The following is a 17,270-nucleotide window of genomic DNA, read 5'->3' on the forward strand; positions in this document are numbered from 1 at the left end:
ACGAAGACATATCTTAATAAATATATTTGTCTAAGTTGATGAAAAAACTGACAAAGAAAGTTGTCCACCCTTTATAAAATCTTAGTAACCGTCTTTTAAGTGCTTTTGAGAAAACAACAGTCAGTTTGTTTCCTCAGACTTAATAGTGTAACTCTCAATGTTCTTAAAAAACAATTTTCACTTTTCACAAATTCTCCTACATAAACAAAATAACAAGAGGCTATATTACAAACTTGAATGGAGATTAGAACATACTCTCCCCTTCTCGTCCAATGAAAAGTTAGTTTTTCCCCTCTAATTTTCATAGTACATGGTTTTCCATACACTATGAAATGCTATACATGAATGACTTTTCACTGTCAGTTAACTATGAGAGTGAACTCTTAATAACTGCACTAACGAAGTGTACAATCCCCTGATGCATTTTCCATGGGAAAAGAGTCTACTGATTAAAGATGAAAGAGCAAAGGTTAACACAAAACATTTCTAATTTTGCAATTTTTATGCATTTTTTAACGGTACACATATATAGAACATGTAGAATAAACAAAAAAAAATTGGGTAAGGATGTAGGTAAAATAATAATTATTTTTCATATACCTGACATTTGAGGGATTTTTCTTTCTTTCAAGAAAACAATGTCAGACTGTTGATATATAAATCAAATATATTTATTTTTTTGGAGAAACACAAATACATGTAAATTTTCATTTATTAATAAAATGTAAGCGTTTAATGTTGAATGGTCTGAATTTAAATATTTATACAGAGAGTTTTATACTTATAAAACAGTCAAATTTCAAAAAGGGGATTTATATAACATTGTGTTGCTTTTTAAAATAAAAAATCTCAAGATATATAAGTATTAAATTTTACCTTAAGCAGAAGAAAAACAATTTTTCCATTCGGTAATCACAAACTATGTCCGAGAATTTTCATTCCATCCGTTGAAATGATGATTACCTATGTTTTACATTTAGTTCATTATAAAAAGTGAACTCTTATTCAGGTTTGGATATTACAATGGGAAAGGATAATTTTGTAAGGTCACTCGAAAGTGTGAATATGTTCTAAATTGGTCAGACAATACTTGGTCATGTTTTAGGAAGATTTAAGCCCTTCGCCTTGGGCTTGAATCTTCATAAAACATGACCAAGTAATGTCTAACCTATAATTAATCTTTGGAATTTGAACAGATGTAAACATAGATTTCACAAAGGATTGACTATCAGTAAAGACAGGTAGTCTGGTAAGTTTTTATGTTACATAAATTTACTATTAATACTATTATTAGCATTGTCACACAGTATTTAGCATTTTGGTACTTTTGCGTAGTATTCCAGACGTTTCAGGAAAACAAGTTGAACAGCATCAGGAATATTAACCTACACTATGTAGTACTATAGCTACATAGTGCGCTAGAGACCTAATACGGTACAAATGGGGTCAGTAAATTTCATATGGAGATTCGAGCGAATCCCCATATGAAATTTACTGATCTCATATATACCGTATTAGGTCACTAGCACACTATGTAACGAATTTATCTTACCGACTATCTTAACGTGTGAAATTTAAACTAGTGACCTATCAAAATGAACAAATCTTCTTTATACTGCTAGCATTAAGAAAATACTTCCATTTATCTTACAAAAACCGATGCAAATAATAACAGCTTGTAAGGTATAAATGTGTTTTATAAATGTATTTCCATCTTAATCATCAATTTCTTCGTCTGTTGAAACCTTTATGACTTTTTCTCAGTACCGTTTGTTTTTATAAAGGGACGTAACACCACTACTAACCGTGTATGAAATAAGCCCCGCCTCCCTACTAACCTTATATCAAATATACACGGTTTGCACGCGGGCGCTTTTAACCAATCATATTCCCAGAAATGTATAGGAGGTAAGATAAACAATATTCTGGGTTAATAACATAGTCGGTACCAATTTTAATACACCAAAGGCACACTTTGGTGATGAATATCTTTCCATTGTTAAATGATTTGTCTTAAACAGTTATATAGCATGAAAATGCAGTACCATGAATTTACATAATTGGGCCTTAAAGTATGAATTGCTGTAATGCTTAAAACAATGATACTGATTAAGGTTGTTCCACTAAAGTCAAAATATAGGACACTTCATAAACATCTAAACATTGCCAGTATTTTTCAATCTATAATGATTAAAGTCATAAACTATTCATTTAAATATACTTAGACGTTACGCGCGATGTTCGTACCTCATTGGAAATTTGGTGTAGTTGGTAAGATACAAGTCCAATATATATATATGTGTGATATCATATTCATTGCTATTGTGTGCATTTCAAAAAATAACGATTTTTAAAATAAATACGAAAAAAAATAATTGTTGAAACTATGTTTCATGCTGCATGCGACAAGCTTCATTTTTAAAAAACGGCGATTTTTAGGTTGTCCCGCGTAACATATTTCATTTATTGTAACCACTTAACTATGATTTTCGTCATAAACAATTTAATATTTTGAGAAACGGTTTTTTCCAATATTACACAGATTGGTTCCTTCAGTTTTTTATGCATTTTTTTATGACGTTATGATGACGTCATATCATAGAAAGAAAGCGTTCCATACTACAAGGGCAAATCTGTCCCGTGGGGAATAAAATGGGATTCCAGATTTGAGAATCAAAAAACATTTATCTAAAATAAAAAAAAAGTTTAGTATTTGTATTACTACATCAATGTTAATTTGCTTTATTTTATGAATTTAAAGACAAATATCCTGAAAAATGATATATATGGTAATTTATGAGCGATTTAAAAAAAAAACTTACAAGTTTGTCGCACCGACATTTTTTTGACGTAAAAACGAACTCAACTCAGATTTACGTCAATTGTTTGCTTATCACTGCTTTTATAATGGTAGAATTTATGATTTTTTTTAAATGTTATTTTTCTTAAATTTTCAAAAAAATAAAATACATCAATTTTCGATTGGTAGTTAAAAAGCACCGTCGATTTTGCGGAGTCTTACAAGAATGTCGCACTTGCTTAAAACAACGTTTCAGTCGAATTTTCGGTTTGAACGTTACGAAATATTCGCGACGTTGTGTTACGCTTACATGTACGAACATCGCGCGTAACGTCTTAACATATACACATTGTGTAAATTATAAATAACCTTGAAATTGTAATGTTGTGACTAAACTAGTTTTTAGAGTGATAACTAAATTTTCAAAAAAATCTGGAGGCCTGTTAGATGGCTTCAGGTTCATGTGGACCCTTTGGCTAAATATTGATGTTTTTCAACTAACAAATGTATAGATTTCAATAAAATATGATAATTTTTTTTTAAATAAAGAAATAATCAAATAAAGTTTTCTCGCAGGCCTCCAGGTTTATTAGAAAATTTAGTGTTAACCCCAAGAACCGGTTTGGCCACTACATAACAATTTCAAGTTTATTTACAATGTACACAATGTGTAAATGTAAAGGATGTTCAAATAAACATATGTTCCCAAAGTTTAGGACTTTATTCATTATAGGTTGAACAAAAACAGGCAAAGTTTAGATGTTTAGGAAGTGTCCTTTATTTTGACTTTAGTAGAACCTTAAACCTAATAATTCTTTTTAGTTCATATAGAAGAAATCACAACTATTGATAGTCACCAGGGGCGGATCCAGCCATTTTAAAAAGGGGGGTTCCAGCTATATGCTCCCATTCAAATGCATTAATCGGCCAAAAGAAGGGGGGTTCCAACCCCCGGAACCCCCCCCCCCCCCCTCTGGATCCGCGCCTGGTCATCAAGTGTGATTTGCGGTATACTTCATAATTAAATATTTTTATTTTTTTCATTTATCTGTAGATGTTTCTCCAACAACTAATCACACATTCTGCTTATAACGTACAGCTGTTTAGTGCACTTGCGTCAATGTCAACTTATAAAGAATTTTATAATGATATATTTTGGGGAGAGGGGGTTGTGTCTATTCTCTAGATTACAAATATTGTTGTTCGGCAAATATTTTAGATGATACTGTTTATGTGTGTTATGTACAAATTGTTTTGTTTTAATGATAGTGTCTCATAAGTCGTTTTCGGCTGGCATCCTTTTACTTAAATGTTAGGTTCTTATGATTTTATGTGTATATATATATATATATATATATATTGATATTGTAATGGATGGTGACACTTTAATAAAATAAATCTTATCTTATCTTATGTACAGTCTCCTAAAGCCCTATTTTCATGATTAAGAATAGTCTATTCTACTAAATTCTATACACCAGTTAAATTATGTGGATTGATAGATATTCTACTACAAACCACAATTTATAATTTCGGCTGAACCTCCTGGTGCAGTAATGATACCAGTGACAGAAAACGTGTAGCTCATGACAAGTAAAAAACCAGGAATGAGACAAATTCAGAATTTAACTTGACAAGAAAAGATGTTTGAATGACAAAGATTTTTTTGTAAACGTCAACTTAGTCATAATCGCGTCTGTAAAACTTATAACCAGACCTTTACAACTTTACCAAACCTTGAACCTGTAAGTTCCTTTTAAGCAACATCCCACTATCAAGGTCATTGTTATAGGCAAGGACTTATATATGACTATAGAACCAACCCGTATATCCGCCTAAGAAATGCCCGTGCAGTACTAATTAAAGACTTTTATATAGATACTTTTTTTTTTTACAAACTTGTTCTATAAACTTGTTCTATAAACTCGTTCTACAAACTTGTTCCACAATTACTAAGGAAAGAAAGAGATAAGGGAAAATTCAAATTTAACGGAATAGAAATAAATCTCCACTCACTCGTGTGTGTAAAAGAATATCATCTATGAAGCCAAAGATGAAGTTTACGAAATCGCTGGTTTCTATTTGTTTACTTGAGAAGCATACTTCTTACATATAAAAATAACAAGTTAGCAATTAAATAATCAAAATTAACCACGTCCACAAATATGCTGTCAACAAAAACAAAATCAATAACATTGGTGATGTCATAGAAAAGTTTAGGATGAAATTAGAAGGTGTGTTTTTTATAAAATATGATGTTTCCCTTCCTAGGCAATTCATTTTTACGTGATGTATTCCTTTTTTAAGAAACAAAGAATGGTTTTTAATCTTAAAATGAGTTTTAAATCGGAATGCTTGAGTAAATGGTAAAGAAATTGAATGTTGAATACCATTGCTTGATGGGGTCAGATACCGATAGCCACTTTAGTAGCAGATTCACTTTGCTGATATAATAGATGTAATCATTCTAGAAAGAGATTTTTGTGGTGCATTTGACAGACCCATACAACATATTAAATGTTAAAAAAGATTTGACTTCTGTTTTTGCACATAATAATCAATTGATATACATTTTCCTCATTCACATATGTATGCTTTCACTTGACAGAATTTTCCTTATTCACATATGCATGCTTTCACTTGACAGAATTTTCCTCATTCACATATGTATGCTTTCACTTGACAGAACTTTCCTCATTCACATATGTATGCTTTCACTTGACAGAATTTTCCTCATTCACATATGTATGCTTGCACTTGACAGAACTTTCCTCATTCACATATGTACAAATGTATGCTTTCACTTGACAGAATTTTCCTCATTCACATATGTATGCTTTCACTTGACAGAACTTTTTTCATTCACATATGTATGCTTTCACTTGACAGAACTTTCCTCATTCACATATGTATGCTTTCACTTGACAGAACTTTTGTCATTCACATATGTATGCTTTCACTTGACAGAACTTTCCTCATTCACATATGTATGCTTTCACTTGACAGAACTTTCCTCATTCACATATGTATGCTTTCACTTGACAGAACTTTTTTCATTCACATATGTATGCTTTCACTTGACAGAACTTTCCTCATTCACATATGTATGCTTGTCAATTGACAGAACTTTCAAGTATTTAATTCTAAAAACCAGAAATTGTTTCAAATACTTTGCAGAAAAATGAAGACAGTAGTACAACTTCTTCTGTTTACGTCAGCGGTGTATTCTCAGTTTCAGTTGAATAAACTTAGTTACTTTAAATTTCCTTATACTACCAACAATAACTATGGATTTTTAAAAGACGCTGCTCACAAAGCTGCTTATGATTCCCAACAACGGATAATGTATGTGATAGGTAAGAAATTCGCACCTGCTTTAGCTACAAAACACTGAACTAAAACCAAATGTGATATACAGCACAAACAACAACCACTGAATTACAGGGTCCGGCTTTTTTCATTGATTCCTTTTGTTCAATTCTTACTGTAAACATTATCAAATATATATAATTTGATGATTCCTTTGAATAAAATTAGCATATTAATATATTTGCTATAAGGTTAACAATCTATATAAATAAAGACATCAGTAGTATACCGCTGTTTGGAATTCATAAATCGATTGGGAAATCCGGGTTACAAACTAAAACTGAGGGAAACTCATCAAGTATAAGAGGAGAACAACGACACAACAGAAACACTAAAATGCAACACACACAGAAACGAACTATAAGATAACAATAGCCATTTTCCAGACTTGGTACAGGACATTTTAAGAAAAAAAATTGAACCTAGTTTTGTGGCCAGCCAAAACCTCCCGCTTTAATGACAATGTTAAATATAACACTAGAATGACAGGACTACAATACAAATGAAATGAATAACGTACAGGATAGAGGAACACACAAATAAACAAAACAATAGAACATAACGACAAGCTAATAGTAATTAAAGGTTAACAAGGCTTTCAATACAAACCAATTATAGAGTACTTGTTCTACAAATAGAAACAACCAGGCCCTTGTTTCAAATAAGAATTAAACAATATATACATGTTTTCATAGTTTGTTCTTATCTTTTTAAACTAATTAACTAATTGAAGAAATTAAAGATAACCTATTTTGATTTCAGGTAGTCAATCAGGGATGAGTCAACCTCGTCTTCTTCATGTTATTGATATTTCTAATCCGTCCGCCCCAAATAACCTGTACACACACTCATTTGATGCTATTGACAATGGAAGGGCAAATGATGTAGCAGTGTGTGGTGATACGGTAGCGGTCAGCATAGAATCATCGTTAGCCACTAAAGAAGGACACGTGGAACTCTTTAAAACTTTTCAACGTGGAAATGTACAGCTAGTTAGTTTTGGGAGAGAACAAGGTATGAAATAATTTGGTGTACAATCATATTTATCAATGAGCTTATGTTTGTGTAAGATGAATAAAAATGCTGTTGTTGTTTTTCTGTAGATATTATAATAATAATCAAACTTTGTAATGTTTATGGGGCATAAAAGCATTGACCAAAGCACATTAGGTATGAAGTGTGGAAGTATCATGATTGTTGCTTGCCAGTCAAACGTACGGATTTCTATTTAAAATACTAGTATATGTAATGAAATTACTGTTGTATACTAGTTTATCTTACCTCCTATCTATTTATAGAGATATGATTGGTTAAAGGACCAAATGTGATGACTATGTATATTTGATATAGGGTGTACTAAAAAATAAAGGGCTAGTTACCATACATGGTTAGTTACCATATGGGGTTAGTAAGGAGTTACTTCCCTTTAAAAAAAGGTGCCACAACTCTTTATAAAAAAACAACATGGTGTTAAGGAAAAATCTGAAAGGATTCAACAGACTTTAATTCGTGATGTATACTAGTTTATAATGTTTCATTGTTTCATTGTTCCGTATGTTCTTGTTTTCAAACAGAATCGTGAACAACCCACGATTAAGTCTTCAAGAATTAATCTTACATATACTGTTTCAAAACAAATATTTTCCAGTTGGAGTTGATCCTAAGGGACTTGCTTTTACGTCTGATTGCCAAAAGCTGATCATCGCTAACGAAGGTCGTGGTGATATGGATGAAATTGCTCAGTCTTTTGTTGATCCACAAGGCACAGTTACGATTATGCTTAGAAATGACGTTGGGTCTCCAGCTGTGGTCACCATCAGTTTCGACTTGTTTTTAGCTGGCAGGTATTTTTATTTTTCTTGTATATAAATAAGGTTAACACTCTGTCATTATATTGTCAATTAAGGGGATATATGCAAAACATTTCAATCATTTCCAAAAGATAAGAATTTCGTTGCGGGAAAGAGATCAAAAGACATCATATGTATGTATATGCATTTGATAGTCGACTGATCAAGATACATGTACATTGTAACATCGTTCTTACTTTACTTAAACAACAGAGAAAAAGAAAACACATTAATAACATAAATTAATCTACAGTTTAATGATAGACCAATATTGCTTATATTTTTTATTAGTTTAAATTAGTAGTTAGTACAAAAACGTAGTCGAGTCTAATTGAATTGTTGGTTAACATATACATTAGTATAAATAACACTTCATATTCTGCCAAATGTCCCATATCTTTCGAAGTCAACAACAGCTAAGTGCTACAGAATAAAAGCATATTGATGTAGCAGCTAATAAAGTGGAAATGCAAGAATATTCATTTGTTTAGTACGTTTATATTGACCACAGATATTCTAGCATCGGTTACACTTTTGCAAACAAAAGTTTATATTATTTCATAAACTGTAACTTGATTTTGGTGTACAAAAAAAAATCTAATTAAAAATATTAGAAACCAATTTTCTTTCCTATTCAACTTCGAAAGAGACAGTTCGTTCTAAAATTGAAATCGTTCTTAATCTATTTTTTTAGTCTTTTAGCGTTTCAACTTATGTTTCTTCTTTAACTCTTTGTATATTTCTCTATGTAGTTATTGTCGTTCTTCATAAATCCTGTATAATCTTTGCTTATTTTTTTCGCTTAGAGAAACCGAGTACCAAAATAAAGGAGTAAGATGGGTTTATCGAGGAAACCATAATGCTGGTATAGTAAACAAAATGTCTGACGACCTTGAACCTGAACAAGTAACCATTAGCAATGACCAGCGATTCGCTTACGTGTCTCTACCTGTAAGTATGTGTTTGATATTAATTTTAAAATATTATTCAACTTTATGTACTACTGCATATGTTCTGTGCGTTTTGACCAGAGACTTGCAATACCTTTTTTAATTCCAAGAGATGTGTAAACTTTTTTAATCCTGCAGATGCGTGAACTTTTGATTCCCAGATATTTGTTCACCTTTTATCCCCAGAGATGTGTTAAGTTTTATATTCATGGATATGTAGAATTTATTCCCAAAGAAAACCTTTGCTAGCCTATCTGGGGAGTTTTACCTCACATTTGCACCAGCTTTATGTAAATAGAAGAATGTTCTTAACAGCTATTTCAGCAAAATTAAAATGAATATATTTTTCCAATACAAAATATATATCGTCATTAGAGAATCATTCTTACATGTTTCATTTTTAATTAATTTCTCTTGTAAAAAATGTTCCTTGTATTTTTAGCAGGACTGTATTTTTTAATGCTTATTTAATATCAGATCTTATAACTTCTTGTAGCTTTGTCTTTATCGATCTAAATAGAAATAAATATCAAAAAGAGAAAAACTGTTCACAAGAAACAAAATGACACAAAGTCACCATACGGCCTTCAACAATGAACACAGCCCGTACCGCATAGTCAGCTATAAAAGGTTTCGAGATGAAAAATGAAAGATGATAAAAAAATTGAAACGAGAAAACTAACAACCGATTTTTGTACCAAAAAAATTACACAAATGTGGCACATCCAAAAAAACGACAACCACTGAATTATAGGCTCCTGACCTGGGACGGACGCAAACATACAAAATATGGCGGGATCCAAATCCTCCTCTTGGAAGGGATGTCACAGAACAACATAAGAACGAACTATAAAAATCAATGGAAAAAGGCTTAACTCATCAGACAGATACAAATAGAAAACAGGTAACAAAAAAGAGTAGAAGTGGTTGGGTACATCCCAACAAGCATTTTCTTTTTACAGGAAAATAATGCTGTTGCAAGAATTGATATCAACGCCTATAATGTTAATGAAATATTTCCTCTTGGAGAAAAGAATTGGCAGTATTTTGGTATCGATTGCAGTGATCAAAATGGAGGTACGATATGTTGTTATGGACATTAAACTAAAGTCTGTATCTTTTAGGTTAACAATTAAGAAAAGATAAAATAGATACATGTATATGCAAAAGGTCACCGTCATACTTTTAAATAAATAAGTTGTCATCAGAAGTAAAATCTGAAATAAGAAATGCTTTTTTCATTTTTTTCACTTTTTTTTCCCTTACTTTTATTTGAATGTTGTTTTTGGGGGTTACTATTTTTGTAGATTATTTAGAGAGGGCTTGACGTGTAATGTTGACATCAATCTATCGATCGGAAGTAAGTTTTTTGTAGTTAAAACAGAGGGACGAAAGATACAAGAGAGACAGTCAAACTCATAAATCGAAAATAAACTGACAACGCCATGGCTAAAAATGAAAAGGACAAACAGACAAATAATAGTACACACGACACAACATAGAAAACTAAAGAATAAACAACACGAACCCCAACAAAAACTAGGGGTGATCTCAGGTGCTCCGGAAGGGTAAGAAGATCCTGCTCTACATGTGGTACCCGTCGTGTTGCTTATGAGATATCAAATCCGGTAAATAGTCTAATTCGGTAGGTCACATTTATGAAAGGGAAGGGGATTGTAGCTACGACGTAAGGAACATATCCAATATCATTTGTGAAACGGTTATTCCATAACGGTCAACCAACTCGTAAAATTTACGAAGAGATGATTTCAACTTCACCATTTGGAACTCTTGATTTAATAGCTTCCTTGTGAGCAACAACCCTCTATCAAGAAAATCATGATAGGAAATGCAAGCACGGGAAAGCGTATCAATTGGGAGATATATACACCGTATGCAGGTGCTGCTGGAATGTTGCTACTTAGAAATGGAAAGTTCACAATTGGAAAGCTGAAATCATCTCTTTTGTCGTAAAGTTTTGTTTTCAATCGACCCTCATTGTCAATTTCTAGATGTAAGTCAAGATATGAGGTCGACTTAACTGTATCTGTTGTATTCATTATCTCTAGTTCAATGGGATAGATGCGTTCGACATAGTCACCAAATTTTGAATTATTTAGTGAAAGAACATCATCTATATAGCGGAAAGTAGAGTTAAAGGATATTGCTTACTTCTTATCTTTCTTCCTAAGAAGTTCCTGTATGAAGTAAGCCTCATAATAATAAAGAAACAAGTCGGTAAATATCACGTTGAAAATTGATATTTTAACATAAATTCTATTACAGATAAGAAACACTGCGTATTGTGTACATATATTTCCTTTTTAAAGGTAAATTATCAAACTATCCGGTTTATTCCATGAGACAAGCCTCTGATATTAAGATTGCTACGTTCAATGGTATGGAGGTACTATTAACTGCAGAACAAGGTATGATCAAACGATATACTGCTGCCCAAGGCGATGAATTTGACGAATCTAAGCGAGCAAGAACAATTGCCGAAGGTTAGTAAACTACGTTACATTTTACAAAAAGGAAATTAAAAAATAATTCAAAAACTCTTATGTGAAGATGGCTATTGACTCTTTAAAGTTCGACTGTCACTCAACTACTTACTGAATATTCATGAGATGTTAATGTATGGAATGTCCTCTTATATTTAATCTAATTAATGTTAACACCATGCATTAAGGTCATTGTTATTTTTTCAAAAAGTACGACTTCAGTTTCATCTTCAGTGAGAGAAGTATATATTCCATATAGAATATAAAAAAAAGATATGGTATAATTGACAATGAGACAACTCTCCACATGAGACCAAATGACAACGATTGGTCACTGTACGGCCTTCAACAATGAGCAAAGCCCATACCACATATAGTCAGCTATAAAAGGCCCAGAAATGACAAATATAAAACGATTCAAACGAGAAAACTTATGGCCTTATTTATGTACGAAAAAACAAATATGTAACACACAAACAAACGACAACCACTGAATAACAGACTCCTGACTTGTGACAGGCAGAAGAAACGTCTGCATGTGACCTAAAGTTGACTTCATTTTATCATTAATCTCAAACCTATGCGTAATTAGGTCGCTGTTTCCTACAAACATATGAGCAACATAAATTTTAGTTAACATTTTCACCAAAATCTTAGATGATTATCTTATTGATATTTTAAATCAGATAGCAACACAAAACTTTATCCACAATACGTTAAAGCAATATCTTATTCATATACATTGTATGCTATTCGGGATCTTCATAGGGGATACATATAGATTATACCTCTGTATCGAGTGTAATAAGATACTATTCACTCAAGACTGTTGAATTCAATTAGGCGAGGCAAACCGGTTGTCCTACTGATACTCCGTGTAGCATTAACAGAAAAAAACCGTAGGACGTAACATTTCAGAGCGAAATGGTAATTGGAAATTATTTAGGAAGAAAATGATTGGCGATGACTTAGTCCGCAAATAAACAATAACAATAACCAGGTCATTTTACATTTCCACGTAATTGTATAATTATGAAAGCGGTAAAGAATTTCAACAAATGCTTATACGTTAAACTGTGTCACGATAGGTTTGTACATTAACCTTTTGCTCCCAATACTAATACAATTTAAATTAGAAAACAAAAATAATGTAATTTATACTTTTTCTTTTTTGCTTTAGATGACGAATTTGATGAATTCGATATTTCATGGACGGCTGATCTTAAAGCAGCAGTAAGGGACAACCAACGTCTTGGTAAGATTTAGTTCAACTACATACAATATCAAGTTAGCTGAACATTTGTTTGACTGAAAACCATATGTTAATATTTTATTTGGTGATTCTGATATATGTGGCATACTAGCAAACTCTGAAACATCGGTGCGTAGCAAAGAGGACGTTACCGCTGTTTTGGAGTTTGGCGTACTAGTATATTGCTTGTCAAAAACGACGAAATTCATGTAACAAGTGTTTTGCCATCATTATTCTTTTAGTGTAATCAAATGAACCAAGCGGTCAATTTGTTTGTGATAAAAAAAAAATATTTAAAAAATATTTGATAATCGTAAGTACTGTCTCTTATTATGTTGCACACGCCTTTGATGATTTGTTAAACCAATAAGATGAATGCCTACATCAAACCTGATAACTATGCATATTTGAAACAGAGAACAAACATAACGTTAATGTTTTTAGATTTGCCATATATTATTTTGATTTGTCTACAATTTTTCTAAGACTTGAAAATATTTATACACGAAAGATGTGGATTTATCAACTGACGAATCAAATCTCTTAAGTCGACAATAGACAGGCAAATAAAAAAAGACAAACAGCAGCCAACACTGCTTAAAGAACTACAGAGCAACACGGACCCCCTCCCACCCCAACCCCAAAAAAAGAGGTAACTTTTACATCAAAGGTTAACATAAAAGTTTCAAATGAATTTTCAGGTCGATGGCAAGTGCGGTATTCAGATGCCCCTAGATCAGCACTGGGTTCTATTGAAACTGTTCAGGGTTATGGCGGTCGTGGTATTTCTGTTCATCAGACACAAACCTTTACTAGGCTGTATGACACTGAAGATGAACTTGAAAGAAAGGAATTTGAAAGTTATGCGTCAACTTTCAACGGTGAAGCAAGTAATGGTGGCTTCTCTCCACTTCAACAAGTAGATCAAAGATCTGATGATCATGTAAGTTGTGGTGCATTTAACACAAAGATTGAAATACATGATTTGAATTATTTTATGTTTTTTTTCTTCATATTAATAATCCCATCTTGTCGTAAAAATGGTTTCAATATTTTATTTTTAATATTCCTAGACAATGCACAAAATATTCAATAATTGTTTAGTTCCTTGTTCTTATCAAGTGAAGTTACAATACATAGCAGTCCCAGCTGTTAGCAAAAGAAACTATAGTAAGTAAGTTAATAATAGTAAGTAATAAACAATCGCAGTTACTTTTTTACTAACCATCCAACTTCAAGTATATGCAGGGGCAATGAGAACAAAGGTAACAACTTCATCAGATACATGTAAGAATGCTTAAACATATTAAGCGTAAATAGTATACATACATACACAAACACACCCACCTCTTGTATAGCATTTTAAATTAATTCCAAATATCATAAAACTGCAGAAAATATAATTATACGGATCCTATTGAGCATTTAATTTTGCTATTCTAGGGACCAACACCTACTGCTATAGCAGTTGGTATGTTTGATACTACACCTATGGTAGTTGTTGGAACAAAAACAGGGCTCATTCATGTTTATCGTGATGTAAATGTTGCTTTACGACATGAAAGTGTCCACCGTGAAGGACAAATAGCTCAACCTTGGAATACCTTGTATACAACCAACCAGACTGGTGATAGCGTCATTACAGATATCGGGTATAAATTGATATGAAATTCTTTTTCTCCTTCTGATACAACCCATTTTTTTTTAATAAATATTGGGTATTTTGTAAACTCAATTTAAGTGCTATCAGTTTACAAGTACAGTGCATAAATGGCTTTTTATGACACATATTAAATGAACACAATCACCCTTCCCAGTCAGTTGTCTCAGTTCTCTCTTAAGCACACATACATGTACATCTGTATGAAAGGGTAACACTTTGTTTTGGCTTAAATACCACATCATGTGTTTGGTCGCCAGTTTTTGTGCATACATAAAGATACAAGTGGCGTAGGTTTTCTACACTACACAACCTTGCTATTTTGTCAGATGCACCTTACGAAATATCAACAAATGATCCCAAAATGAACAAAAACTGCACAATCAGTATTCATGGAGTAAATTATCATTGAAATGTAGAGAGTATCACTACGTTCTAGTATAGAAATTCCTTTCCGAATATATTGGGAAAAAAGTATCCCAAGTTATAAAAGTATTCTTTTCTATTGCGGATTAAAAAAATTTAAAATGTGGTGAAGAATGCTGATATTAGACTGTCTATGTTGTAAATTTTACTTTCACATAAACGTATTCATTCCGAAAGGAACAGACGTTTTCACTGGCATAAAATTAATTGGCATTAAAAAACATACAATTGTTGTTTAGAAGCGGATATACGCCTGAATTATATGCAGTATTATCATGATTATAATATTATTCAGGGAGAATAAGTTATTGAATATTTTAATCACCGGAAAAAGCCTAGACTTTGACTAATTCAATATAGAACTTGACAACTAAACTTCTGATTAACAAAACTGATAAATATTATTTAATTTCTAGTATTATCAACCAAGCGCAATCACCAAATGGAAAAGTTTTAGTTTGGGCTATTGGTTCTGCGTCCGGATCCCTAGGCATCTATGAACTACAGTTTGTCAGCAACTAATACCTGCTATATCGAAAACGTTTTATATATAAAGACTTATCATAAATAAAACATATTTTCACATAATACGTTTTATTTTTATTATGCTACATACTTTAGGCTTTACTATATACATATACATAAAGCTGTGTAAACGTTAGATATACAGGACTCACAAACGGAGACTTTTCAAATACTTTTATGTATTATTTATTCTCCTGGGTTACAAAATTCATCAGAAAATCAGTTGAAGGCTCTAGCACTGTTTACGAAACCACACTCATATATTAAGATGATACAAATCCGACCAAGCACAGAAAATGGATGGAATCGCATTAAATCAAAATGAACGAGTCAGGGTTGGTCGATAGGGTAAGCATCTTGCTATGCATTTTTCCTAAACATCCACATCAGTTAGACTCTAGCTGTATGCTGTCTCGATTGAAATATTATCGCATCATCTCTTTCTTTTTAAACATGCATTAGATTGGTAGTTTTTTTTTCAAAACAACTTTAGAAATCAAAATATATTTATTTATTTATATTAGCTGTATATCAAGTTAATTTAAGTTAAACATACCCTGTTTCTTATGTTTTTTCTCGAGGAATAATTTTAGCTCATGATAGGAAATAATCGATTCATTTCCGAAAAGAATTTTTCTACATGACCTTGCAATAGTGGTAAACACGTGTACAGTTATTTACCTTTTCTACTTTTTTAGCTCAGACCTTTCAACATTATGAAAATTATGAAAATATAAAAATGTGGTAGGAATTCTAACAAGAAAAACATTATGTGACAATCACGTACGAAATTCATTGACTGTGACAGACCCACGAATATGTCGTGTTAGATCTTAACTTACACCCTGTTTAATCTCGAGCAATGAACTCACTTCATTTGTTTTTTTTGGCATTGGTGATGTCTGCTCACATTCCATTTGTGAATTGCTCTCTCGGTACCTACTGCCTGTTTTTATATTAGGTAAACCACAAAAGACAAAATTTTAAAAAAGATATGATATGAATTAACTCATCATGGATACTAGGATTAACTACTATAGATATCAAAGAAACGCCCCTATTATTGACGTCTTAAGTCAATGTCTAGAGAGTATGTAAGGAATAACTGTTACAGTAATATTGTTTCTGTCTATATAGAAATAACACCAACCATCTGATGCATACTGAATAGCCTGTGAACAGTGTTATATATTATCTACATAAGAAAATGATGCCTGTACCAAGTCAGGAAAATGACAGTTGTTATTCATTCGTTTGATGTGTTTGGGCTTTTGATTTTGACGTTTGATTATGGCCTTCCGTTTTGAATTGAATTTGAATTTTCCTCGGAGTTCAGTATTTTTGTGATTTTACCTATTGCTCAGTGTCCACTACATTTGTATTTTTGTATTAGTTTCCTATGATATGATCTTTCTAATGTAAATGCCAAATTAGAGTTTTTATCCCATTTTCACGATTCACTAAACATAATAAAAATGATAGTGCGGATGGGGCATCCGTTTACTGGGGACATATTATTGTTGTGATTATTTCAAGTAGACAGAAAAACAGTGCACTGATTTCTTATAATTTAATTCTGATTTCAATTTTTAAGGAATTAATCATGAAAAAACGTTAATGACCTTGCGGTCACATGACAAAATTATGTCTATGAAATGATACACAAACAACTTTCAGCTATTCAGAAGACGTATTACATCAAGAATTGAATTATTAATCGATTTGTTTAAACATTAGAACTCAAACCTTCTAGAATAAAAATAATAGAAACAAGACATCGAGACTTGCATGACATGAATTTCCTTCCAAGACAAAATACGAATAGTCAATTTTGTAAAGACTGTTCACGGTGAAACATCATGTGCACAAATAAAAACATAGTGGTACATACTAAGTGAACCTTATTATCAATGTTATTTCTAGCCGTATAAGTA

At 32.0% G+C, this 17,270-nt stretch overlaps 1 protein-coding gene across 1 annotated transcript; it reads left to right on the top strand.

Annotated features, from left to right (window-relative positions):
- The first annotated feature begins 1,132 nt into the window (after nucleotides 1–1,132).
- Nucleotides 1,133–15,399, top strand: LOC139520203 (mesenchyme-specific cell surface glycoprotein-like). The gene is made up of 11 exons (XM_071312675.1): nucleotides 1,133–1,249; nucleotides 5,978–6,156; nucleotides 6,932–7,183; nucleotides 7,818–8,013; nucleotides 8,826–8,970; nucleotides 9,932–10,046; nucleotides 11,300–11,473; nucleotides 12,654–12,728; nucleotides 13,427–13,668; nucleotides 14,169–14,377; nucleotides 15,228–15,399. The coding sequence occupies exons 2-11, from the start codon at nucleotides 5,982–5,984 to the stop codon at nucleotides 15,331–15,333; spliced, it is 1,689 nt and encodes a 562-aa protein (XP_071168776.1). The 5' UTR covers nucleotides 1,133–1,249; nucleotides 5,978–5,981; the 3' UTR covers nucleotides 15,334–15,399.
- Nucleotides 15,400–17,270: the final 1,871 nt, after the last annotated feature.

Source organism: Mytilus edulis, chromosome 4 (assembly GCF_963676685.1).
Source record: "Mytilus edulis chromosome 4, xbMytEdul2.2, whole genome shotgun sequence".
Lineage (NCBI taxonomy): Eukaryota > Metazoa > Mollusca > Bivalvia > Mytilida > Mytilidae > Mytilus > Mytilus edulis.

Coding starts and splice junctions, on each gene's coding strand:
- LOC139520203 (XM_071312675.1), top strand. CDS start 5,982: ATGAAGACAGTAGTACAACTTCTTCTGTTTACGTCAGCGGTGTATTCT. Junction 8,014..8,825: donor GACTTGTTTTTAGCTGGCAG/GTATTTTTATTT, acceptor TTTTTCGCTTAG/AGAAACCGAGTACCAAAATA. Junction 8,971..9,931: donor TCGCTTACGTGTCTCTACCT/GTAAGTATGTGT, acceptor TTCTTTTTACAG/GAAAATAATGCTGTTGCAAG.